This window comes from Gymnogyps californianus, chromosome 14 (genome assembly GCF_018139145.2).
Source record: "Gymnogyps californianus isolate 813 chromosome 14, ASM1813914v2, whole genome shotgun sequence".
Classification (NCBI taxonomy): domain Eukaryota; kingdom Metazoa; phylum Chordata; class Aves; order Accipitriformes; family Cathartidae; genus Gymnogyps; species Gymnogyps californianus.
In genome coordinates, this window is record NC_059484.1 from 19,878,821 (window position 1) to 19,904,739 (window position 25,919).

The 25,919-nt window shown below is 42.2% G+C and overlaps 1 protein-coding gene across 1 annotated transcript in view; it reads left to right on the forward strand.

Annotated features, from left to right (window-relative positions):
- LOC127021799 (solute carrier family 22 member 5-like) overlaps positions 1 to 22,898 on the forward strand; it is a 28,412-nt gene extending 5,514 nt beyond the window's left edge. The window contains exons 2-10 of the mRNA XM_050905048.1: positions 4,261 to 4,364; positions 7,037 to 7,191; positions 8,541 to 8,712; positions 9,702 to 9,828; positions 14,188 to 14,288; positions 17,527 to 17,741; positions 18,965 to 19,147; positions 19,637 to 19,772; positions 20,394 to 22,898. Of these exons, the coding sequence (XP_050761005.1) occupies positions 4,261 to 4,364; positions 7,037 to 7,191; positions 8,541 to 8,712; positions 9,702 to 9,828; positions 14,188 to 14,288; positions 17,527 to 17,741; positions 18,965 to 19,147; positions 19,637 to 19,772; positions 20,394 to 20,481 (1,281 nt within the window). The 3' untranslated portion in view covers positions 20,482 to 22,898. The remainder of the gene's footprint in view (positions 1 to 4,260; positions 4,365 to 7,036; positions 7,192 to 8,540; positions 8,713 to 9,701; positions 9,829 to 14,187; positions 14,289 to 17,526; positions 17,742 to 18,964; positions 19,148 to 19,636; positions 19,773 to 20,393) is intronic.
- The last annotated feature ends 3,021 nt before the right edge of the window (positions 22,899 to 25,919 follow it).

The following is a 25,919-nucleotide window of genomic DNA, read 5'->3' on the forward strand; positions in this document are numbered from 1 at the left end:
TTCAGTTTAATATTGGAAAGGTGTAAGATAGAATACAGGAAATACCAGTCTAGCAAGACTGATGCTTCTACGTATGCTGCTTAGTGTAATTCTAGCTAAACCTGCAGTAATACTTCTTGTTCAGGTGTATTGTGATAAAAGGCTGGAAGCTAATAAAATGTGGCTGGGGAGGGTCTTGTGTTTGGGGGAGGGAGGAGATCTGAGGGAGTGTTCAGGGTTTTTATTCTCAGTTTTGTAACTGGGCTTGCCTTATAGTAAGGGATTTGGAGGTGTGGTTCCAGGTAGCTGACTTGCCATGTAAGAGATGAAGCAGAACTTGGAAAGTGCTCTCCTGAAGAGGTGCTTAAGTGATGACTGTGCATACCTAGGACTCTTTCATACTCTGGCCCCACACCTGTGCTCAAGAAGCAACTGCTTCAGTCCCTCTCCCTTGTGGTGTCCCCCCGCCTTCTCCCCAAGCTGTCCACATTTTCTGGCCGTCTCCATAGCCTGTCCTCTTTTCCCCATCCCCTCTTCCCACGTGTCCTCGCCAGCGGCTGGTATCAGCCAGGAATCTGTTATGGAGGTGCATGTCTCACCATGCAACTTGCCTCTGATGCATAAGTGATTATTGCTATTAAGTGTGAGGCTGCAGATGAAGATATCACCCCAACTTGATGAATTGTTCGGGAAGTAGCTACAGCCCGAAGTATCTGCAAGCTGTCTGAGTAAGAAGATAAGTTTAAATTCCAACAGAAGGATGTCTTCTTCTAAAATTATAATAATGTAATTTATAAATTTATTTGAGTGAGAATGCTCTGTGCCGTGCCTTGAGCGTTGGGTACCAGTGTTCAGGAGCTCGATGCTTCACAACATCAGCAGCTGCTGTTTGAAACAAAGCTGAAATGTTTTTCTCCTGTTTGGAGCCCCGATCCCTTGCTGAGGTGAACCTTATCTCATTCACTGGGGCAAAGGCCGTTACAGCTAGCAGGCTAACTCAAAGGATACTGAGAAGTGAAAAAAGCACATGATTTTAGGGCACTGGGTCATGATATACTGTGTCCAAAGAGCACTGCCAGCAGCAGAATTCAATCAGTAACTACTCCTGGGACACTCGCTCTTTGCGATGCTGGTCTTCTAACAGTGATGCTTCGGTGAGTTCTTCTTGGGCAACGTACAGTTGAGGGAAGAGTCTGGTTGCAGAACGGTTCTGGAAGACTGATGCCACCATGACTAACAGGCGATATAGTAGACCTTGTTGGTGAGTCATTAAAAAGTTGAAGACTTCAGCATTCGTTTACTGGGGCAAGCGGTAACAGACCTTAAAATCCCTTTGTTCTGATTATTGTGCATCTGTGGAGTCTGTAAATAACTGGTATTGCACAACCAAGGTAGTTTTCCCTTGGAAATTTGATATTGAAGTTCACTTTGGTGCCTGGTTCAAGTGATTTTCAGCATAACAGCTCCTAACATCACGTTAATAAAGCTGGTAATCACTGCCACATTTTAAGGACCAATATGTTTCCACCTGCCAATGCAAGAAGCTTTTGGCAGAACAGTGCAAAACATTTTAATACCATGAACTTTTCCAAGCAACGTCTCTACCTCAGTTGTCTGAAGAAAATGTTTGTTACTGGGCACAAGTATGCCAGTGTCTGGAAAGCCAAGTGTTGCGCAGCCTTGTGCCAAAATACAGGGTGTAAAATAGATGAAAGGAGACGGCTAACTCAAGCACAGGGTGATCAGCTGGAAAATAATGACTCATTTAGTAATGATAGACTATAAATCACTGAGATAGATGTTTGGCTAGTTAGATTTTTAGTTCTGTTATTGAAGATGTCTGGCTCCAGTAGCTGATACAAAGATGATTCTTTGTGAGTAGGCAAGTCTTTGCAGGTTGCAATTAATGCAAGATTTGTATTTGTTTTCCTGATAAGTGTCATCATATGAAGGCATATGATAACCACTGAAACCTTTGGCCAATGTAAATTTGATAATGATAATTTGCTGCATATTTCCAAGTTGCCAGATACATTTTGCTGAAGCTTCCTGGCTGGATTAGCCTCTGGGGTCGTGACAGAATTGCTCAAACTTTCTTTAATCTATAATGAACTACAGCTTTTAATGAATAAATACAGTTTTAATTATAAATGTTAATTACAGTTTTTAATCTAAAATATATTGATAACTATAGTAAGTTAAATCCCTTACATGAGTGGTATAAATGAGCACATTAGAAAGCCACAATTCTGAAAGGAATTTCTGTAATGATGCATAATTGATGGCATTGGTAGGATTTATTGGAGCGTTGCATTGAGTGCTGCTGCCTGTGCTTCAGGTGGTGTGAGGCTGGAAAGGCCATAAAGGGGAATAAGCGCGAGAATAATGTCGAGGATTGTGAAGTCTGATATAAGGAGAGATTTTTCAGACATAAAACCACAATCAGATTTATCAAAGGAGAGGTTAGGAAATGACTTGAATACAGTTACAAATTGGGCAAAGGTGCATTTTGTTTGCTCCCATGACCTTAAAAAAAAAATAATACTGATGAGATGAATTCATAAGATAGGGTAAGGGTTGGTGGCTAAAGTTACGCAAATGCCGATAAGAGTGCAGCCTGTATGAATAAGCATCGTTCGCCTCTAGAAGAACTTCCAGTTCTAATTCAAAACTGGATGCTCTTGCATGAAATAAGTGGTGGCTCAGTTGAGTTTTGCCATGGGGATCTGGGAGTGGAAGGCCATTGCCGGTGTTGGTCATTCAGTGCATGGTTTTTAGTGATCCTCCAACCTTAAAACATACCCTAGGATGTAGTTGTAGCGTGAACTGTTAACAGACTGAGGGCTGTGAGATTCCGGCAGTCAAAGGCTTAATGCTAAGGAGACGGGGCTGGCAGACAAAGCAAAACGCTGGCGTTCCCGCGTGCGGGACCACGGACGAGGTGGATGGCCGAGCTGGGACGCACAGCAGCTGCATTTCTTACGGGGCGGATCAAAGCATTGACGGGTGTTCCAGTACAAATTTAAAAAAACTGAGAGGAAAACACGCTATACTTAATTAATTGTAATTGGGGGGCAAGAGGGATTAATTATTGGGGTCAGGGTGAATATTTTCATTTCAACCTTTTTAATACAGATGAAAAACTAAAAGCTTCCATCCCTAAAGCATCAGAAGGGGCCCTGTGGGCGCTGTTTGAATAACTAAGCTCAGGAGGGTTTGGCCTCACATCAGAAGCATTGGTTGCCTCCAGATTCCTCTCCTGTGGGGCTTCGGCACCTCCTGCCCTCTGCCAGCAGGCTCCCGGGTAACGTGGCAGGACGATGGGAAGAGTTCTGGGAACTCCTCCAGTCGCAGCATAGCAGTGAGGTAGGGGACGAGGCGTCCCTGCTGGGTTTTGTTCTTTCTTCTAATATTTACACACTTCCCCCCCCCCCCCCCCCCCCCCCCCAGATAACCAAAATAAAATTAAGACTCTTTCAATAATAGCTGTTGGTGTAGATACAAAAATAACAGGAGTGCAATTTCAAAAACATCACACTGAAGTGGGTAGGAGATTGGAAACTATTGCAATCTTCATTTAATACATATCTTGTTTTTCTCCTTTTTTTTGTTTTCATTCTGGAAATCTTGGTTGGTTTGGTGTATATTTCAATTTGTATTCCAAAGATTATAATTGATGTTAGTTAGGTTCCCAGTGAGGAGTGAACAGTCTCCAGTCTCTCTCAAAACCATATTAAAAAGTAATAGAGGCATTTTTTTCTATATTCTTGTTTCTATAGTTCAATTTCTCTTAAAGTAGAAATGTGAATTTTTAATGGCAGACTTTGCCATATGCAGGGAAATCAAGTTTGGGGTCTCTTCTCACTCCTTCCAAAACCAGCAGAGCTGCAGCAGTTTAAGGGGCTGCAGAGCCTTTGAAAGGGAGCTGAACCAAGTGCATTATGAAATTATTAGTTACCGTCACTCATATACGTGTAGGGGAAACACCACAGCCATCACCTGCGTAAAGAAAGCCACACGGGTCACACCTGAAGGCAGTGTTGGGGCCTCAGCTGGATCGCTCCCGAAATGGCTCAGAGCGGGTGGCCTTTGCCCTCCGCTGCCCAGCATCCCTTCCCCTTATTTTCATGGAGCTGCATCTGTGCAGTAGGTTAGTTACTTCTTTCTCTTGTGGAGGTTTTCTGGCCAGAAGGTATATTTTCGTCTGGGCTCAGCCAAGATGTTTAGGAGGGAGGGGAAATCCTGTTTATTAGAAGACTTTCATGTTCTCTTTCCCTGCAGTGGAATCTCGTCTGTGACAACGACTGGAAGGGACCCCTGAGCACCTCCCTGTTCTTTGTGGGCGTCCTGCTCGGATCTTTCTTATCAGGACAGCTCTCAGACAAGTAAAGTATATACACCAGAGCTGCTGGCTCTTTGTTTGATGCTGTTTTGTAAGCAATTCTTGTATGTGAAGTTTCCTGTAAATGTCTTTCTGCAAGTACTAACATGTCTTTGTTCTGTGACTGGCTAATCTGAGTGTACACAAAGCGTATAGAGTAAATGTCCTGAACTGGAACAGAAAGTTACCAAGGTTGTTAGTGAGTGTTACCTTTATCTGTTTATTTTTTCAGCGAAATCACTTCTGGAGCAAACTGGTTTTATGCCAGAAAACAGGTGTAGGAGATAAGTTTCATCTGGAAAAATCAGATCAATGACATTATCTTCTAATTACTTTGGACTATGTTCAGAGAGATCCCTGAGGCTTGTTTTCCTTTTTTTGAGGTCAAATTCAAAATTCTCTTTTTATAAACACCCATAGCTTCTCTTCCTCATCATCAAATGCAGCATCTAAGTCCAATGGAAGCATTTGTGGAAGCTGCAAAGCATGAATGCTGTTCAGCTGTACTCCAGAGAAGCAAGGCTTTCTTGTTTATCAGTACAAACATAAAAAAAGGAAGACACCATTAATTTTTGTGATGTTGACAGTTGTTTGGTTTTTTTTGTTTGTTTTAAAGCTCAGTTTTTCTGATTCTCTCCCTGGGATTTGCTGTGCAATGCATTGTGTGCTGTCTTCATGATTCCCAGAGAACAATACGTGGTCCTCTAATTTGCTGATTTACTTGTAGAGTTTCTGTTTCTTTGAAACATAATCCCTATGCCACAAATCTTGTAGCATCGTTCAGGGCCTTTGTGTGGTTTCCTGCTCATCAGGTTGGACCAATCTTGAGCTTGGAGGCAGTGATCCTTGAAAATCAACCAGTTCTCCTGGACTTCTCTCGAGAGCCGCATGCCATGGGATTTTTCCAAGCAGATCCCTGATCAGGCCAGTGTTTGCTGTCCCTGTGATCCTGCCTTCTGCCTTGTTCCTCCCCTCACGATCCTGCGCTTCACCATCGCGCAGCCAGCAGCCATGGCTGCTGCCAACCTTTACATCCCCAAACAGTTCTCCCTTGTTTGCAAGCGTGAGGTCTAGCAGCGTCTCCCTTTGTTGGCTCCTCAGTCATCTGTGTTAGGAAGTTGTCATTGATGCACTCCAGAAACCTCCTGGGTCTTGTCCTTCCAACAGGTATTGGAGTGGTTGAAGTCCCCCGTGACGGCCAGTGCCTTTGAACGCGAGGCTTCCTGGGGTTGTCTGAAGAAGGCCTCGTTTACCCCTTTCTGATGGGGTGGTCTGCAGCAGACACCCACAGCGGTGCCAGCGTTGGTCTGCCTGCTAATCCCTACCCATAAGCTCTGAGCTGGCTTGTCATCCGTCCCCAGGCAGAGCTCCATGCCTTCCAGCTGCTCTCCCACGTGAGGGGCGATTTCCCCTCTTCGCCATGGGGAGTCTCCCACCACTTCATCCTGGTGCTGCTGCAGGGCTCGGGTGCTTCGTTCAAAAGAGCTCCCAGCCCCTCGTCTGCTACAAGGATGCTGAGTGTCTTCCATGGTGACTAACCGGCAGGTGAAGCCCGAGCTGTTCTCCTGGCGCCAGAAGCCATGAGCTTCCCACCTTCACAGTCCGGGGAGTCTCCTCCTGCAGCTCCTTCACATGGTGACACAGATCCTCACCAGGTGCAGTGGAGGAGGCCATCAGTGCAGCTCATCCAGTTACTCTCGTAGCCACTGAACGGCAGGTAGCTCGTGGTCAGGACACCGAGTGCATCCGGCAGCCCCGCCAGGAGACTCCTCCAGCGAGGCTGCCTACGGCATTTTGCTGCCGCCATCTGCCCGTCTGGTACAGAAAGTCCTGCAGCGAGCCTGAGCCCTGCGCCTGGCCGGGCGCGACATTGAGATTGACAAAATATTTTGTGGGTTCAAGTAACGGTCTGTTCTTAATGCCTTGTGACCTACCTGAGGCTTGTGGCACCGACTGTAGAGCTCCTGGTCTCAAGTCTAACTTCGGAGCGGGGTTGTGTGAACCTGCGCTCAGCAGATGTCCTGTTGCAGGCGGCAAAGTCTGCTCGTGGTGTGGGGCTGCCCGGGCCAGGACATCGGCACTGACTCTTCTAACAGCTTGATGGGTTGGGTTTAGTTTAATTTCTTCATCGATAGAACTGCTAGAATCCCCTAAACTAGTTCATTTTTTTTACCAAGTGGAATGAAGATTGCAGCATGGGATCACTTACTGATAACAGCATCTTACAGACTTGAGGTTTACCTCTCTTTCAGAAGCTTTCCTTCTTTTTCTTTTTTTTAAACATGCTGATCTGTGTCGTGAACTGTGTGCTCCTTAGAGGAGAAGGAGCATCTAATACTCTTGCATTTTAAATAATTGGCTCCCGATGATTTGTCTCCCTGCTCATCCTATCAGTAAGAAAGGAATAGTGTTCCAGCACATACTTAAAGACAACTTAACTACCAGCCCTTGGAATATTATTTTCTCTTGGCCAGTGGATTTTTTTTCATGTATTTAGAATAGTTGTGCCAGTGTCACGTTTCCTGAGCCTCTGCTTTTTGCAGATGTTTTGTATCTCCCTAAGTATGCATATGAGTAATCTTATTTTGCTGTTTGTGAAGATTTCATTCATGCTGTTGTATCATCTTTTTTTTTTTTTTTTTTTTTTTTTTTTTTTTTTAAATCTGTTCATGGAAGGTTTGGAAGGAAGAAGGTGCTGTTTGCAACTCTGGCAATGCAGACTGGCTTCAGCTTCATACAGGTCTTCTCTACCAGCTGGGAGATGTTTTCAGTGTTCTTTGTGCTGGTCGGCATGGGACAGATATCTAACTACGTGGCAGCATTTGTTCTTGGTATGAAAGTCCTGCTGGGCACAGTATGCGTTATTTAGTCTTGTACTTTTCCTGCTCCATTTCAGTACTGGCTTAGGGTTGATTTGTTTTGCCAAGCAACGCTGTTAAGAGTGTGTCCTCACCGCACATGGATAACTCATCCTCTCCTTGGAAGTTTCCAGTTGATAGAGGTGCAATCTGAATTAATTCTGTGACTTACCATCGTGAAAAGGCAAAAAAACCAGAAATCGATTATTCGAAACAAAGTCCATCTTCTAGTTGGAGAGATAAGACATGTAAGACATGATTTTTCAGGGATTTCTGTTGTCCATTTTGGGGCCTAAATGCCTATTTGGTTTAAAAACTTGCAAAAGAAAAAAAGTAGTTAGACTAAGCGTTATAAAGTCTCCTTTAAACAGCCTGTAGTAAAAATTTAAATCGCATAATGATTCTTGCTTTGTATACTTTCAATTTAACTAAGACCATACTTGATCATGGGAATGTGAATTACCTTATGAATCTGAGATTTCAAAAAAAAAATCTTTTTTATTAATGTTATTTACAGTGACCTCACTGTCCAAAGTACCAAACGTTAGCAAGAAATTCCTTTTGGGCCAAAGAACACCAGTGCAGCTGTGAAAGCAGTGTTTAGCTAACCTCACTGCAGACATCCTGCTGCAACTTCTGTAATCTTCTTTGATTTCTGTGGAAATGAGGAAGATTATACTTCTTTCTGTGTCTCTTGATTTGCAGGTCCCAAAGCATTTCAAAGAGAAGCATCGACCCTTGTTCGTGCATTTAATTCCACTGCTGGTAGCCTGGCCTTTGTTAGTGACCCAACATGAACTCCCCATGTGTACACTGAAAGACTGCCAGGTTTTTTGGCTAATAGCGAAATAGTGTTTTAGAAGGTGATACAGGTCAGGAACCTAGTTTAGGCATCTCTAAATTATCCTTTAAAGAAGCTGATCTCTCTCCATAAGCTGAAGAGGGCCTATAGAGATCAAGTTGAGGTTAACTGTTGTGAATGTTTTGTAGTATGTCAGGTGGTTCTAGCTCCTCGAGTAAAACATGAGATTCTAAGAAGATAAAATTACAGAAGTATTAGCTACTTCGAGCTGCAGAAATACTGTATGGCCTGGTTCTCTTCCTTTTATATGTATAATTACCTGGGTTGATGCAGGGTCACTGCATGAAGCAGATCTGTGGTGCCTCTAAAACTGGATGGCAGTGCGCGCTGTACAGGGTAACTATCCAGTATAACTATCTAGTGTAGTATATTTCAAAGCCAATTGTTAGAGGTATTTTTGGTAAGTTACTTGGTTGCTATTAAGTTAAAATACTAATCTTCACTCTGCTGTTTTGAACAGGCACAGAAATTCTTGGCAAATCAATTCGTGTGCTGTTCTGCACGCTAGGCGTTTGCATCTTTTATGCATTTGGCTACATGTTGCTGCCGCTGTTCGCTTACTTCATCAGAGACTGGCGGATGCTGCTGCTGGCGCTCACTTTACCTGGGCTGCTCTGCATCCCGCTCTGGTGGTGAGTATAACTAAGTTAAAAGACTTTAGTCTTTAAAAGGTCCTGTCTGCAGATTTTTAAGATCCAGACTCCAAGCCAACCAGCCTTTACCAATGAAATTCAGGAGTGGGCAGGTAAAGAATGGACGTTGTGTCCTTTACTCTTCCCAGTCGTTTAGCTTCAAGTCCATAGCTTTGTGGGTGATCTGACTCACGCCTGAAAAGCCTATTCTTCATTTTCTGTAGGCTTCTATAAAATTAAGTGATGCGCATGCAAAGGAAAAAAAAAAAAGTCAATAAAACTCATCCTTCTGCACCAACTGAAATCCATGAACTTTTAAGAGTAGGACTGAACTAAGGGCAGAAGGAGAAACCAGTTGTTCTGGGAAGCTGGGCAATGCTAGGGTGACATAGTTACGAGAAGGTACAAAACAGTACTTGCACATCTGTGAGACTTCCGTGTTTTCTTCCATAGTTAATGAAATACTACTTTTAGGTGGCGTGTAACGTTTAAATAGTCCACATGGTGGTGGTGTTTCTTCACTTACACTAGCGTTTATGTTTGTGATTCCATCCAGTTTCACAAAGTTGAATGACTCAGGCGAATTCTATTTTCTGACTTGCCTTTATATGACAGTATTTACAGTCACTAATTTTATATGTGGTGTTCTCTAAGGATATGCCTCTTAATGTACAGCATGCTGCTTGTGTATTCCCATTTCTGAATTTCTTTAATTAAACTGTTTTCCCATACTTTGAAGGTTTTGATTGCTCTTTTTTAAGAGTCATTGCTTATTTCTTTAGTACTTCTAAAATCCACAAATGCATTTTAGTCTGTTCTTGTTCAGTATGCTAGTTTGCTCTTGTAAATCGGTTTCCTGTTGTCATTGCTCTAATTTCTGCAAGATGTGGCAAGTTTTGAGCTCTTCATGCCTGGAACAATGTGTACTGGTGCCTCCAGCAGTGCTTTCTGTGGAAATGCAGGCTCGTTATTCTGAACCTTTTCTGCAGGGTCATTCCAGAATCTCCACGGTGGCTGATCTCCCAGGGAAGATTTCAAGAGGCAGAAGACATCATCCAAAAGGCTGCAAAAACTAATGGCATTACAGCCCCAGATGTGATACTTGACCCTAGTGAGGTAAGATTCATTTAGCAGTCCAGTTGTTTGCTGGACCTATTAATGACCATGTAAAGTGATTAATTTCCAGACACATGAATTGAGTTATGCCTGCAGTGTATTACTTACTTCTCAAATGGGTAAAAGGTCATCCTTTTCCTGAAAAGCAGAATACCCTTTCCCCACTTCATTAAGATTTGCAAAGCCCTTGCTGTCCCATTCCCGTGGGAATGCCAACATGCATTCTAATGCAAACATCTTTTTGATCCAGTTTACAGCCACCTTTTTCCTTTTAAACTCTAGTTTCTGGGGGAAGGTAATGAATTTGAGGTACCTATTGCTTTGTGATCTAAATATTTGCACTGAACAGATTTTATGCTTGCGCAGTCTAATACAGTTCTGTAAAAGTCTAACGCAGGACTAATCCTGACCAGTGGCACTGGAGATACTATTATTCTAGTTCAACTCCATATTCAACTCCAATTTCTATTCCACATTAAGGAAAGCAAAACTTGAGCCCCTTTAGGGTGGAGTAGTCAGCAGTATCTTTTCTTCCCCATCTATTTCTTCCAACATGGTCTTGTTTCCTCTAGTTGTCTCCCCTTTGTCTGAGCTGTTTGGTGACCTTAACGCGTAGAAGCAGTTCCACACTCATTCAGACGTGACCTCCAAAAGTCAGACAGACAAACTGTTTGCATAAGCCAGGAGAATGGGCACCTCTCTAGGCAGATCTGTAGAATCTGTCTGGGCAGTTGCCCAATTGTGTTCTGGTTGACAATTGACATTATCTTGTCATTGATATGAAAATCCCTTGCATACTCACTTGCTTTACAAAGCCTCTGTACCAAGCTAAGGAAAATGGTTAGCCATTAAACTGTAGTGTGTTTGCTACTGAGATTGAAACAGCTTCGCTTGGGTTGCAGTTAGCTGAGGTGCAAACCAACCTGTTTGCCCAGACTTATTTGTAGATAGGACAACATCCTGGTCTTGCTGGAACAGAGTAAGAATGGCAGGAAAACCCAGACCTTCTTATGATAGCTTTTCCCCTGGATTTTCATTACAACACGCTTCTTTTCTCCTTCCTTCTCATGCTGTAGGCATGCAAACTCACCCATTGCCAGCAGGAGAACAGAAAATAAGCTCTAGCTCCAGCATCTGCTTAAGGTCACTGTCCCTGGAATCCTCTGTCTCCTGTTATTAGAAAGAAATACTGATCTGTGTGGTATCTCTGAATGGAGCTGGATTATGAAGCAGCAGAAGGCAGGGGCAAGAGTAGGGATGTTGCCTCAGGGAACACTGGATAAGGGGAAATGCTGACTTCTGCAGCAGGGTGGGCTGGAGTACGTGGTGCTTATTTACAGATAAGTCATTGCACATCAACTTTCAGAAACACAGGTTAACATTCTGACACTCAAAGGAAAATGAGCTCGATGAACAGGCGCTGTTCAAATGCAGAACTCCTGTCCATCTTTTTTCTTTTTAAAGAAAAAGTAATGCTGTGACCAAAAAAATCTGTGCAAAACTTTTCTTCACCAGTGGTCTGTTTACGCCGTTCTTTTGTCTGCTTTCTGAAGAGCTGCAAAGCAAAGGCTCACAGCCTCTCTTGAGTTTTTAGGAAGCATGTTTACACTGCAGAGAGGTTCTCAGAAATCTGGCTGGCCCTTAGCCCTCATGCAGTTGGAACGTGATATCTGGATGAAGAAGCAACCTGAGCTCGTGCTTGGAGCATTCCTTGAACCCGTGCAGCTGGAGAGCAGCACCTGCAATATTTAGGCTCCAGAGATTTTAAAAACAGTTAGGATCCAGCAGGTGACTGGTCGCAAACAAGCTGCAGAGCACAGATAGGGCCTGGTTGGCTGAATTATCCCACGAGGGGGACAGAAATGTTTGGATGATAATGTAATTTCAAATTGTTTTGCCCTCCCTGCCCTTCTCATAGCTTCTTGTTCTAGCCTGTGCTGTTAAGGATTATGTTGTCTGCTTACCCAGCTCCTAAAAGGCAGGGTCCTTTTTTCTCATCAACTGTGACTCTGAATTTTACTGTTCCTGGTTTTGTTTTGTGGTTTGTTTGTTTTTTGTCCTTTTTTTTGTTTCCTGTTTGCTGGTTTCTTGGCAACAAATAGTGGCAAAACTGGAGAGTACTTGGGAAAGATCATGTGATTTATGAGAAAGGGCTGTGAGCTGTCAAGCTGACTGCAGTTTGTGTGGTGGGAGGTTTGGCTTCAGGCAGAGTGAAAGCTATCAAATGTAAAGAACTGTTTGGCTTTTGTAGAAAATGAAAATTTATGAAAGCAAATACACTGAAGTTTGCACCAGCATCAGACCACTGTTTTATCCTCCAGGTCTTCAGAACAAAATATCACTCAAAGAATTTTCACCTGACTGCAGGGGTTACATAAACTTCATGTTCCCATTAGCTCAGATACAGTTTACAAGACATTGAGGGGATAAGGTATATTTGAAGTGGAGGGACAAGAGTTAAGGGCCCCAAATCAGTGTCCAGCAACTAGCTTGCCAAAAGAAACGTCACTAACTGAATGTGGAACAGAGGTTGATGAGGAATTAAGTTAAACTAATGGTTGCTTTTGTCTCTTTATTGGTGTGTTGTGTCCTGCAGTACATCCAACTACTTCTGCTGGACCAGCGTGATGTTTTAGGGAAAAAAGTATTGTAAGTTGAACTAATACAGAGTAGAGGATGATATATTAGACCAGGTAGAAAGAGTTCAGAAAAGTTTGAAGTAGTGAGTAATTGCACTATTTTGAAGCTACAATCATAGTTTACTTTTATTGATAACAATTTGCACATACCGTAAAGGACTACACAGTGCCAACAAAAGGCATTCAGTCTTTAAACATATTAAAATTTAATTTGACGTTCTCAGGTCACGCTGACTTAAAAAATCAAGGGAGGAAGTAATCTTCGTATACAGTTTATTGTGCTTGCACATAATAGAGGTCTGTCAGGCAAGAGTGATTCTTCTAGTTGTGGAAACAGAAGTCTTCACTTAAATAGTGAGGTATCTTGGCAGCTTACAATTCAAAAAGTGTCAAAATTAAAAATATTTCAGTATTACCTTTTTTCATTTGATAATTTTGAGCTGCTAAGGTGGATGCTTGTTTCTTTCTTGGTTAGATTTCTAACTGTTGATAGAGTCACAGATTCAGATAGATATAGAATGTCCTAACAGAAAAAAAGAATCTCTGTGGAAGATTATAAGATCAAAATCTTGTTAATGTTCTTACTGTAAGACTGTTAAAAATACCATTAAATTGATGAATAAGTAACCTGTGATAAATCCTTAAAACATACCATCTTTTGCGATAGCAAAAATATGACATCTAGAAAACTGTGGTTCTTCAGCCACATAGTGTTGCTTTGTCTGAGTCGATAGTTTTAATCAATGGAACTTGTCCTCTTAAATCACCTTTTACATATTTTGAAAAATATATCCCTTGTTACTCCTTGTTAGGGGTATAAATTCAAGTCCTAAATTTAAAAAAACCTTAAATTCTTCCCTTTTTTACGATCTTATCGAGCACAAAACTTGTTCGCATGCTTCATGGATGAATACCTTTGCATTGTTTACATGGAAGTGGTTTTCTTTTGAGGAGCTGGAAAGTTTCATGGGGAAAGGAGAAGTTTGTTGACTTTTTGCTTGTATTCTTCGAAGATGATCTCAAAAACAGGCTAGATAATGATGGGGACTCTTTAGCTCATTAGCCAGTTTGTCTCAGTTTAAATACATTACTGTTAGGTCCAGCATGAGGAGTCATTTACTAAATCTGTCCTGCTGCAGTTTAATCTTGTTATTTCTTGCCTTGTCTGCAGTGGACATAGAGGACAGGTTTTTTTGCTGGTCTTTGAAGACTATTCTTGGTCTTTTAAGATGCCCTCGGTCTTCTGGCCCTTAGGCTAGATAAACCCTCTACTTTTACAGATAATGCCTCATCATCCTTGTTGCTCTCCTCTTGTCTGGGTGCAGTTGATGTGCATGATCCTCAAGGTGTACTGCTCAAAACTGGACATAAGAACTCTGCCAGTAGTGACATATAAATCGTGAATTAATGCTGTCGCTTTATAATTCAAATATAAAAGTAACAATAAGCAGTTGCTTTGTGAAGCCTCAGGCAGAGAAAATGATTATTAATTTCAGCCTAAATGTTAAATGATTTTAAATTAGGGAGGAGCAACTACTTTCACAGGTAGTTGGGTCTTATGGCTTATATGTGTTTAGTTAAAAGTGAGGCACCTGTTTCAGCTCTGCAGCATATCAAAATACTGACGTGTAAGTTGGGGGGGACACCTTATTTTCACAATAATTCTACTTGCAGGAAGTTAATGTTCCCATGGTTGGTTTGTTTGTGTGTTTGTTTCCAGCTGCAAGATTTGAATTCCCAGAAGCAGCAGACGTACACCATTTTGGATCTAATGAAAACCCGAAATATCCTAACTATCACAATTATGTCAGTGATTCTTTGGTAAGCAAGTGTGGTTCAGGAGTACGTAAGCACAAAAGCAGCAAAACAATTAAAAACTGCTCTTTGAACACTAAGGTATTCTGAAGAGATACGGACAAAACCAGCTCAAAAACCAACGATCTGCTGGCTGAAGCAAAAAAATTCTGTTTACATAGGTTCTGCATTTCAGTAACAGTCTAGAAACACATCTGGATTGTTATTTCTTTCTGAAGCAATCAGGCATATCCTGAACTGAGCAAGAATCAGATCAGCTGGCAATGATGTGTGGGAATCCTGCCTGATACTGGGCCTTGGGGAATCCTCATCTGACTCTAACAAAGTCTTTTAAGAGGAATGAGTCATGCCCAGTCTCCCAGTCAGAGAACTACTGCCCAGGGGTCTGAACGCAGGGATGCCTGACTTATGGGGAGAATCTTCTCATCTCTGTTCTATTGTCTCTTAAAGGGATAAAGCTGCCTTTGAAGTTCTAATCTGAGATTTCCCTAGACTTTCCTGCTAGCTACTCTGTCTACCTGCCATCTTCAGCTTGGTTTTGCACTAGCTGAAGCCATACTTTATGCTGAATTTGATTAAACGGTTGTCATTTTCCTTTACTGGAAATCTCAGTGAAGCTGTAATTGCTCAGAAGAGGGAGAATGGAGAGAGCAACTTGTAGCCTGCCAGAGGCTGAAAAGTGAGCTTTCATTAGTGCATGTACCTACAGTGTCCTAACCAAGAAGGTCCCTCAAGTGCTTTGGAGCTATTTGCTGCCTTTTTGAACAATGTTCCTGTGCTTTAGTGAGGCAAAGCCTTGGAGTTCAGTCCACTGAGCTGCCAGTGCGTACAAGCTGATGTGGCTTTTCGGGTCAAAGGATGACTTGGCTAATATTTAAGCCAGATTCCCTTGCCCATCACCAAGCACAGTGCTACAAACACACTGAGAAAGGAACTTGAGCAGAAAACAGCTCAAAAAAGAGAAGTAATGTTGGTTCTTCACAGAAATGTCAATACAGTTCCCATATACTTTTGTCTTACCTCCAAGTCCAGTTGCTGACTCTCACCTTTAACTGGAAGTGAGCTAGAGAATTGAGATTGCCCTACCTCTAATCTGCATGGAGTAGATCAGTAGCGGGTTCCTAGGCACAGCCAATTTTGCATGTGTGGTTGTACAAATCAAATGCAAAACCTGTTTGAACAGCATTTCTGGTAGGACAAAGCATCTGCGAGAAACAGAGTGCCGTGGCAGTATGTAAGCCATTCCATATGCTGAAGGGCTTTTTACCACGTAAGTGAAGTTTTATGATAGGCAGAAAGAGTCAAACATGTGCAACTGACTGACACAATCTTACCTCCTCTTGCAGAAAAGTGTTCAGTTGGTTTGGGCAATTTTTGCACTGTTTTTACCTTGCATGTCAATTGCCTAACCTCCTTTTAATTACTTTCCCAAAACATAAAGCATCTTGTGCTGACTCACAGCAGCGTTTTCCAACCCATAGTATACTGATGGTATATTCTGCATTATGAATTGAAAGATCTCCTAGAAGAAGCTCTGTAAAAGAGGATGGTTGCAGGTAGAGGTATATCACCTTTACATATTGCTGAGTGTTTTGTTAATTTTGAGTAAGTAGCAGGCCTTTAAACTAACCTCTTTGCTGGGTTTGCATCAGGGAGGAGGAAGTTTGGCTTCTCGTCACCCTGGGGTGTGTAAATACCCCTAAAGTTTTCCTAGAAAATGTATAACTGTGTCAAGGTTTGCCAGTGTGATAAGCTAAGGCAAGCTGCTACTGAAAGTGAGTTCCAGCAAACACAGTTTATTGTATGTAAAAATAACTCCTAGGAGCACAGGACTGGGCGTATTGCACAGCATCATGGAAACCACTGCATAACTACTTTTGAGAATAGCAGCTTTAGCTGGCAGGGCACACACAGCAGCAGGGGGGTTACCCTCAGCTGTGTGACTTCGTACCTTCCCAGGTACGCTGGGCAACTTATTTTAAGCAATTGGACCGTGAAGGCTCTTCCCATGTGAAGTGAGGAGGAGGAAGAGCTAATCTGTTGTCAGCGATCCACTTCGTGCTGTGCAGTGATGTTGCTCCAGGTTCTGTTACAACATCGATGCTGAAGGAGATGAAGTGCTGAGTGCTCTGTGCCTCACCGTTGCACCTGGACACGTCCTGATCCAGCGCCCGTTATTTCCTTGTTTACCACGTGTTACTTGTTGGTGAAGCATAACCTTCTCTTCCCAGCACCTCCCAAGACACGATAGGATTTGTCTCCAAGGCCAGTTGTGTGTTTCCCTTGATCACGTGGAAGCCAGCTCTCATCTGGCAGCTGCACAATTAAGATGGCAGTGTTCCTGGCCACCAAGCTCTGTCCTGCTGCACTGACCAACCCAGGCACCGAACCGTGCAAACGTGACTTGGATGCTGCCCAGCCAGCTTGGGGCACGGCAGAGAAAATCCCGGATTGTTTGGGTCTGCCAGGATGCCATACTCCTCCTCTCTGACTTTATACACAAAGCACTGAGGGTAATGACCCAGAAACAATGTTCTTCACCCAGAGCTCCCTGGTGAACATCATGAAAAGCTACTGTAGGCCTCAGCAGCAGTAAAATTCAGTAGTCCAAACTTTCAGGCTAAGGCTGTAACTACTAGTAATAGGAACTGCTGTATCACTGCCTTGTGAATGATCCTCACTTATCTCCCAGGGGTGACCTGAAATGTGGAGGCATACGTGAGTAGTAGTCATCCCCTCTCCATCAGCACGACTAGCAGAGACAAATGAGATGTCTAAAAGTGACAAATACGCAGAGCTTCCTTGCAAGGTCTGAATGAGGGTGGGATGGACAGCTGCAAAGTCATGCAATGGCATCAGAAAAGCAGTATGACCTCTATAGCTGCAGGACTATCCAGCACCTATGACCATGGGCTCGTAGGCCTATGCCTCAGCAAGGCTAGCAACAGCTCTGGTGTTACCTAATTGTGTTAATGCTGAATAGGATATTTTTAAATTTTTTTTAAATATATTTTTTCTTTGAATTTAAGAGCAACTTGAAAGATAAAAAGCATCAGCACTGTTTAATTGTTATCTTGCTCTTTCTGAAGTCAGCACTTCAGCTGCCTCAGAGGTGAACAAATCCGGCAGATGCTGAATTTGCCTTACATAGTGATTTCTGTGCTTAACAGAGATGTAAAAGAGGTTCATGGCAACCTCAGGAAGAAGAGAAAATTGTCTGATCCTGTTACTCTGCTTCTTTCAGGATGATAATCTCTGTTGGTTATTTTGGACTTTCTCTTGACACACCTAACTTGCACGGAGATGTCTATGTGAACTGCTTCCTCTCGGCAGTGATTGAAGTGCCGGCCTACGTTATTTCCTGGCTGCTGCTTCGAAATCTCCCTCGACGGTATTCAATGGCTGCTGCGTTGTTCTTGGGAGGCTGTGTTCTTCTCTTCATTCAGCTGGTGCCTTCACGTATGGAATCGTTAGTTGATCTCAAATATGTATGATAGGTGAAGTGCAGTACCATGCACTGGGCAGATGTGGAGGAAAAGTGTCCTGAGGGGACTCAATACAGATACTCGTTTCCTACCTTTGCCCCTCTTCCTTGGTTCTCAGTGCTGCTGCACAAGGAGCTCACGCAACATGTCAATTCAGATACGTTTTGAAAGGTGGGGCACTGGCTTTGTGATCTGTTGGGATTAGCACTGTAGTCCAGTTTTGCCTTTAATGTACGTCCCTGACAAGGTGCTGTGGTAAGGTCCAAGTGTAAAACCAGGACTAGACCAACCAGAATTTGGTAAGCGGAGGTTACCAAGAGGCTGCAGAACTTACTTCCCAAACAGCTGTCAAGGACTGTCTCTTTATGGCTTGTTTACACAGTTAGAAGCATTTTTGATAAGCAAAGATGCTTGTACTGAATTAGTGTCGATACTTAAAATAATGTTTGGCAACTGGAAAGGAGGACAAAGTAACATTTATTGGATATCAAACCATATGTATCTTTAGGCCAGTTAGATTAATAACATTATGGACTGGTTACTGATAATGATGTTGAATATGATGGGGGGGTGTTGTTGCTTAGCACTTATTTACAAATCAAAGAGTAAACAAAAGAGAATGCGCAAGAATTGCCTTGCTTATTTTACACAGGTAATGTATGTCTTGCATTCTCTTTTTTTTTTTTTTTGGTCTCCTGTCCTTTGAGTCGGTTGGACACCGATACGATCTGTTTTGATTTTCAAATCTAACTGTCCCAGTTAAAGACAACCCAGCTTCCTATAATTAAATTATGAACTTGTAGCTAGGAATGTTAATGAGAAACCAGAGCAGGAAACCAAAAATAACTTGTTTCAAATGTTTAACTTTGTTCACTTTATTAAAAAGGGATATATGGCATTGTTTGCAATAGCAGAGATCTGGCCCCTGAAATCTGAGAGGACCTCTCCAGTTCTTGCTCTATTCTCCTTATTTTTTGCTTGGCAGGAAGCCCTGTGCTCAAGAGGAAATGAAAATGTTGAGTCCTAGTAATTTAAAAAAAAAATAAAAAATGTTGCCCATACTTGTAGACATGTACAGGCAAAAAAGACACCAGATACTGGAATTAATTAGGCAGGAGTTATACAAACACAACGGAATTAAGAGGTACCATGAACTGTCAGAGCTTTATTGAAGTTCTTACTGCGTTTTGATTTCAGATATTCGTGCGCTATCTATTCTACTGGTGATGTTAGGGAAATTTGGGATCACATCTGCCTTTTCAATGGTTTATGTTTACACGGCTGAGCTCTACCCAACAGTAGTGAGAAACATGGGAGTTGGAGCAAGTTCCATGGCCTCTAGACTGGGCAGCATCCTCTCTCCTTACTTCGTTTACCTCGGTAAGTTAACTAGTCTGTGCATGAGCGGGGAGATGCTGGCGGTTGGAAAGGAATGCTTTTTACCCAGATCAGTGTCCTGCCTCTGTGGGTTGTTGGGCTTTCGTTTCCAGGTCCAGGTGTCTTGTGAAACTGCAGGTAAAAATGGGGTCTCAACACCTCTGAGGAATTGTCGTAACGTAGAGAAATTGTGTTTTGTGCCCTGTTGAAGAGATGCTCTGAAGACTCACAGTCTTACTGAGTCAGTAGGGACAGCTCTTATAGCTATTGTTTCCCAGTCTTTTGAGTTCCTAAAACCACATTTATAACAACATATGCTTTGAATACCAGACTGTGAGGGGGGTTGGTTGGTTTGGTTTTACTGAAAGCATAAATCTTGCACGGATAAAGCCCTGTACCTAGGTACAAACATTATCGGAGACTTAGAGCTGATGCTAGCTTTTGGTTTTGGTGTTTTTGGTTTTTTTTTTTTTTTCTTTTGTATTCTGCTAGGTGCCTATGATCGATTCCTGCCTTACATCCTGATGGGGAGCCTGACTGTGCTATCAGGAATTCTGACTTTATTTCTGCCAGAAAGCTACGGTATGCCTCTTCCGGACACAATTGAGCAAATGCTGTTGGTGAAAGGGTAAGTGTCACCTTCTGATCTTAATGCATCTGTTCTCTATTCTGAGAGGAAGAGTGGACTTGCCTAGGTATTGTCAGAGGGAGGGGCTGGTTTCGGTAATGTTGTTAGCGCTCTGTGGAAGATATAAGAGCTTGGCTGGAATCCTGGTCCCTCTTCCCAAGTGTGTATGTTCGGATGTACATCTCTCGGCTCCAAAGTTATCATTTTACTCTGAGAACTGAATAAAAGTACATATGGGGAATGCATTTGTAAAAGTGTATTGCTTTATAAAGGTATAGGGACACTTTGTGGGTTATAATTTATCTTTCTACGTCCTGAAAGTCATATAAGTACTGGTGAAGGGCTGAACTCTTCCAATTTAGTTCGACTGACCTAAGAAGGCATTGAGAGCGTTTGGCCTTTTGCCACAGCTCTGACTGAAGATGGCACATAAGCATACACCTGGTGTAAGAAAGGGACCTGTCCAACTGAATTCAATAGGATATTAAAATTAGGAGCCTGTAATGTCAAATAGGATTCAGGATATCAAAGGTTGGGGATTTTTTTCCCTCTGTTCTCTCATCTATTTTTAAAGTTATTTTCTTTTTTCTTTCTTTTCTCCCATCCCCCCCCACCGCCCAGATTAGAATACAGGCCTGCGTCTAGTAGCACAAGGGATTCCAAGGAGGAAGAAGAAAATCCAGAGATTTTTAAAAGCACGGCTTTTTGATGGAACGCCTGTGTACTTCCTGGGGGACTGAAAGTTAAATGGACTTCTCTTCTAATATTCGTTCTAGAAAGGGCTAGTGGCAACACTTTGTCTCCTGTAATTTTAACCTTATTTATTAATTTAAACACTGTGTTCCGTACTTTCTCTTTTTATATGAACATAAATACTGTATAGCCTTCAATGAGATTTTTCAGTCACAGCTGTTTTAATGCAGTAGTACCATGGAACAGTGTCTGATCAGTCCTTTGTAACTTTAAGTGTATAGTTCAGCTGAAAGATACTTGAAAATGAGTTCAAGGGCTGGCAGGGGTACCTGGATTCCTCAGTGAACCTTCTCCAGAGCTAATGCACATCAAGAAGTAAAAATTGCCAGAAGAAGCTGCTAATTGGTTTTGATTCCTTGACTTCTGTCTCTGGACAGGAAACTTATTTATTATAGTGAAGGTTATGAGAACATGCCTCTCTGCGATCTTACTCAGATGACTTTGCACGTGCTGAATTTGTTACCAAATTCAGAAAGATGCAAAGAAAGATTTTGATAATTAATTCTAACTTGATATGTTTTAACTCAACATAGATTGAAAGGGTTGTCTTGCACAAAGTATTTGTAGCACTGAAGTTTTGCTCACAAAATTCACTTGATTCCAGTGCTGGTTTTCAACTGTACCTGTATGGTGACGTTGTTTACATCTGACCCTGGATGTGGCCTGCTTCCAGGCCGTATTTATTTTAAATGATGCAGAAGGTTTCATCTGTGTGTGGAGGGAGCGGTGTTAGTTTGGGGTTCTTCCCTTTTGATGTGTGGTGAAAGTTTTATGTCTAAATTGTTTTAACGTCTTCTGTGCGATTTGGATGACTGAAACAATTCTCCTGTCTTTGTTCTGTGCTTTTCACACACTTGCACGTACACACGCACACAATTAATATATTTAGAGATAAATTTTTGCGTTTAATCTATGCCACTGCATTGACCTCATGGTGGAATGTACTGAGAACAAAATTCAGAATATATTTCTGACTGCTGGTTCTCGATTCTCAAGTGCCAACTGTATGATTGCTGTGAGGTCTGTTATGTCCCTTAACTCATGTAATCAGTGAATTGTTTTCAAATTGTTTTTAAAAAAAAAAAATCTTGTTGACCATCTGCCAAGAAATTGTTCCTTGGGTCGTGGAAGCACCCTTGGCATTACCTGTGTTTCTTTAAATATATGCAATATATACATACACCCAGTCTCGTTTGTGCTATTCTGATTATACTTTGACAGATGTGAGTGGTGAAAGATTTCTCTCTTGTGGCACTTGTTCGTGTTTTGTTCTGTCTTGTGAAGACTTAAGAAACAGAACCTAAACCTTTGCAGCCAGAGCTGTTAGGGGCCGTACTTTCTGCTGTGGCAGCCAGTCATGGAAGTTTTGCATTTTCCTACTGTATTCCAGTCTTTCGTTAACCAATACCCCATATTCTGTTCTTCGTAACCGGCTCCAGTAGTCGGACTGATGTGTGCCCTCCAGACTGCTTGTCATAGAATCAAGAAAGTAGAAAACGCTGTATAGACTGTAGTGGTTTGTTTTGTTTAAACTCTTCCTACCAGTGTCTTGAGCTTTAGGGTTTGCTCTGCTTTTCCTGCATTTTCTGCCCTACTTGTTTAGTATTTTAATTTCTGGATGTAGCAGGAAGCTGGCCAATGTTACCGGGTCAGAGAATGAGACCGAGAAACATAGTTTTGTTGTACCGTCAGTTCTTCCGAGGAGAGAAATCCGAATGTTTGGGCAGGTTCAGCGTCACTCCTGTTTAATAGGTTGACAGGCCCTTGGCAGGCGGGTTTAAAATGCGGTGTGTGATTTGAAGCTAGTGCAAAAATTGAGAATCTGGATTTTGCAAGCCTCACTGCACATCGTATAATAGCCTTGACATGAGCAAATACATGTCAGGAGAGTGCACGTAACAGCCAGTCTCCCTTGCCCAAAAGACATGATACAATTTTTCAGCCTTACCACCTTTTTTGAAATATTCATTGCAAACACAAGAGTATGTTCTAAAACTTGGTACAGATATTTTTCTTGGTAAACCTTATTTCTAGGAACTGGAACATTTAGAAGCAGCTGCTTTTCAGTGTGTTACAGAAGAATTATCTGATAACCGCAGGAATCTGAGGCAAAGCACGTTTAGCTGCAGCTTCCTTGTAATGAATTTGCCAATGTAAACAACCATGTCCCATAAGTCTCTTCCTGTAAACTGTTTCAGAAAATATCCTGAAATGTAAGATACGTGCTTGCCTGATACGTGATCTAGTATGGAAATTCCTGTCCTAAAGTGCAGAGTCCACTTAACGTCTGATTTAGCTGTAATTTCTTATCCACTGTTTTATCCAGGTATGTGCCTTGACAGTGAGACTTTTGTTCTTGAATATTTAAATACTCTGATGTTTACTAAAGTTGGGGGGGGGGGGAGGTGGTGTTGTTTGGTTGGCTTTTTTTTAATCCAGACAAACTGGGGAATTTCCTGGTTATGACTAATACTACAAAACACAATGGCAATCTCTTTGTGTCAAACAAACACATGTTTTTCCTTGCTTATGTTTTTAAAAACAGTATGAGTCAGAAACGTAGAATATACTTAATACAGCATACTGGGTTATTTTGTATTTACTTTTTTATCCTACTCTTTTTTTTCAAGTTTCTCTCTAAAACAAGGAGCTTGTTCTAGTGGGTAGGCAGAATCCAGCTAATAGGTATTTCCAAAAGAAATTGAGGGAATATTTTAATATAGGTAGCTGATCTGATCTGTGCAAAGATGATGTAGATGAAAGCACCTGATCCAGTTGTTGCCAAATCTTACGGTGGCATCAGTGTTGGCAACAGGTAAGATTTGCAGCACTAAGTGTGGCTACGGATAGACCTGCAGAATAAAGCACTGGTGCTGCACCGTGCCTTGGCTTTGAAAGCTGTCTGCCGAGCACCACGTTTTCAGACGTGACTGACTCCTAGACAACGTATGGTTTCATTAATAGACATGTTAGCATGTCACTTTGGGTTATGCTGATGCGAAGCAGGATTGGGACCGACTTCCTGAGACTCTGCTGTAAACGGCCCACTTTGTAACTTAGAATTTTGAGACGTTTCACTCACTCCTGCGGAGCTGTTGTGCGAGTGTCGTGAAATGTGAGTCAAGGTCCACGTGGGAGATGCTTCTCTCGGCCTCGTGGTGGACGAGGGATGCACGGGACAGCCTTGAATCTCAAGGTGAAGTCACACACAGATTGTCCCTTTGTAAAGAGTTGATGGGTTTTAGTACCAGTATTTGAATGCACCTAAACACCGGTCTTGCCTAGTGTGCTGGCTCATGGGGAAGGACCTGTTCTGCTGCTCTCTGGGAAAGCCAGTGCTTTTGCTCCTGTTATCCTCAAAGTAGTGGCGAGTGACACTTTGTAAGGGGGAAAGGACAGAATTTGCCTTTGAAAGAGGAGTTGTGATAAAACTATGAGCTCCTTGTGCTGCGGAGGAAGATAATACAGACTGTGACATTCAGGCTAACCTTAACCTGGGAAATACTGAATAGTTTTGGTGCCCATAACCTGTATTACAGCAGCAGTACAGGTTATACAAAATTATCTGGTTAGGCAAAATTCTCTGTTGCTAGAGAACAATGCACACTACAGTATCTTCACCAAGGAAAACAGCATATGGCCTTGAGTTGGGAACTAGGATCCCTTCCTTTCCAGCTTAGACTGACTTCTTTCATCATCTTGGGCATGTTGCATAATCCTGTGACTTCAGTTTCTTTGCTTGCAAGTGGAAATACCATTAACTCAAAAGGTACCGTAATTTCTTGTGATATTCGCGCTCCACAGTCTGTATTCGTTAGATTCTGTTTGACTCTCCTGACGGTGAATGTAATGCTCACATGAGCATCACTTAGTATTTCATCTTGCTGAAGCAGGCAACTTCGGATGACTTCTGACACTATTTTTGTTAAGAGGTGTGAACACCCCCTCCCTCATTTCCAAGTTACCATTTGGAAGAAGAAAGCATGGGGAGGTGCTGCATTGCCCAGGGAACTGGACTGCAGTAAGTCAAGCCAAGGATTGGGTTTTGAATGCTTAATCGTATTCTTTTAATTGCACGACCCTTCACAGTTCTACACGAAACTGCCTGCAGCGTGCTGCCTGTGAGGATGGGCATCATTGAACATTTTCACTGTGCTCCTAACTACATTGTAAAAATACTGTTCTTTTCAGCGGACTTTCATTTTGAGATGCGATGATGCTAATACTGTATCGCTGATCTCATGGAATTTGAGATTAACATGAGTTACACCCATCTCTGCTTTACAGCTGGTTCCATTTTGTAGTCTCACCCAGAGGGGCTCTTCTTTTTCACGCTCTCCAGGGGCCTACGCACGTGAGCACAGTAAGCACGTGAGGAAACTGATGGGACTGTCTGTGAATAAATACCTATTTCAGTATTTGTAGACTAGAACTTTAATCCTGGCAGTTGTGAACGGTTTTCTTAAAGCATAGAATTGGCTCAGGCACTGTAATGCCTTACTTACAAATGCCTTTGGGGGTACTTTAAACTAGTAATGGCCACAGCCTTGTATATAGAAAGATACAGAAATTTCTTTAAGAATGTAAATATTCCTAGCTGTAACTAAATTGATTCTTACCCTAGTTTTTTATAGAAAAATGCTTGTTATTTGTAAAATTCAGAATAAAATCACATCTGGAATTATCTTTAAAATGAAGTATTCTCATAATTTTTTTTACATCTTCATGTTTTAAGGTGTTTTGTATAACAGAGCTACTTCATTTTTTTTTTTGTGATCTTGTAGCCTTTACCTTGATTAATCTTGTATTATATATAATGACTTTTTTCCATAAATTTTTTTTTTTTAAATATTTGTTCTAAGCAAAGAGGTGGTCTTCATAACTTGAGCACTGTTTGTGGCTGCTGTCCATGGAAGAGGTGAACGGGAGGTGGGTGCTGGAGCAGCAGTGTGGGCACTTGCTTCCTCTCCTCCCTGCGCAGCGGCTGCCGTTCAGCAGAAGGATGTGCTGAAAGGTCTTCTTGTGGGTCCTGTTCTCGTGAACCAGTAATTCAACATTTATTTAGAAATGGCAGGTTATTGAAAAATTGCAAGGAGTTTCTCTAAGGTGCTACTTAAATGTTCGCAGCAAAACTGTACGGGAGTCTTCACATGGCCCAAGACAACAACGTGCAAACATCATTGCTAGATTCAGTCTCGGGTTTTGTGGGGTTCCCCCCAACGTGCTACATTAAGCTGTATGCTTGTTGATAAGCAGAAGTACCACCGGAAAGGTCAGCTGAGTTTGATACCCTAGGAGGTTTAAGAAACAATTTAGAGACTCTGCCTATCATTGCCTGGTTTTTCTTACTCAATAATTAGCATTTGGCCCATCTTGTACATGGTACATGCAGGT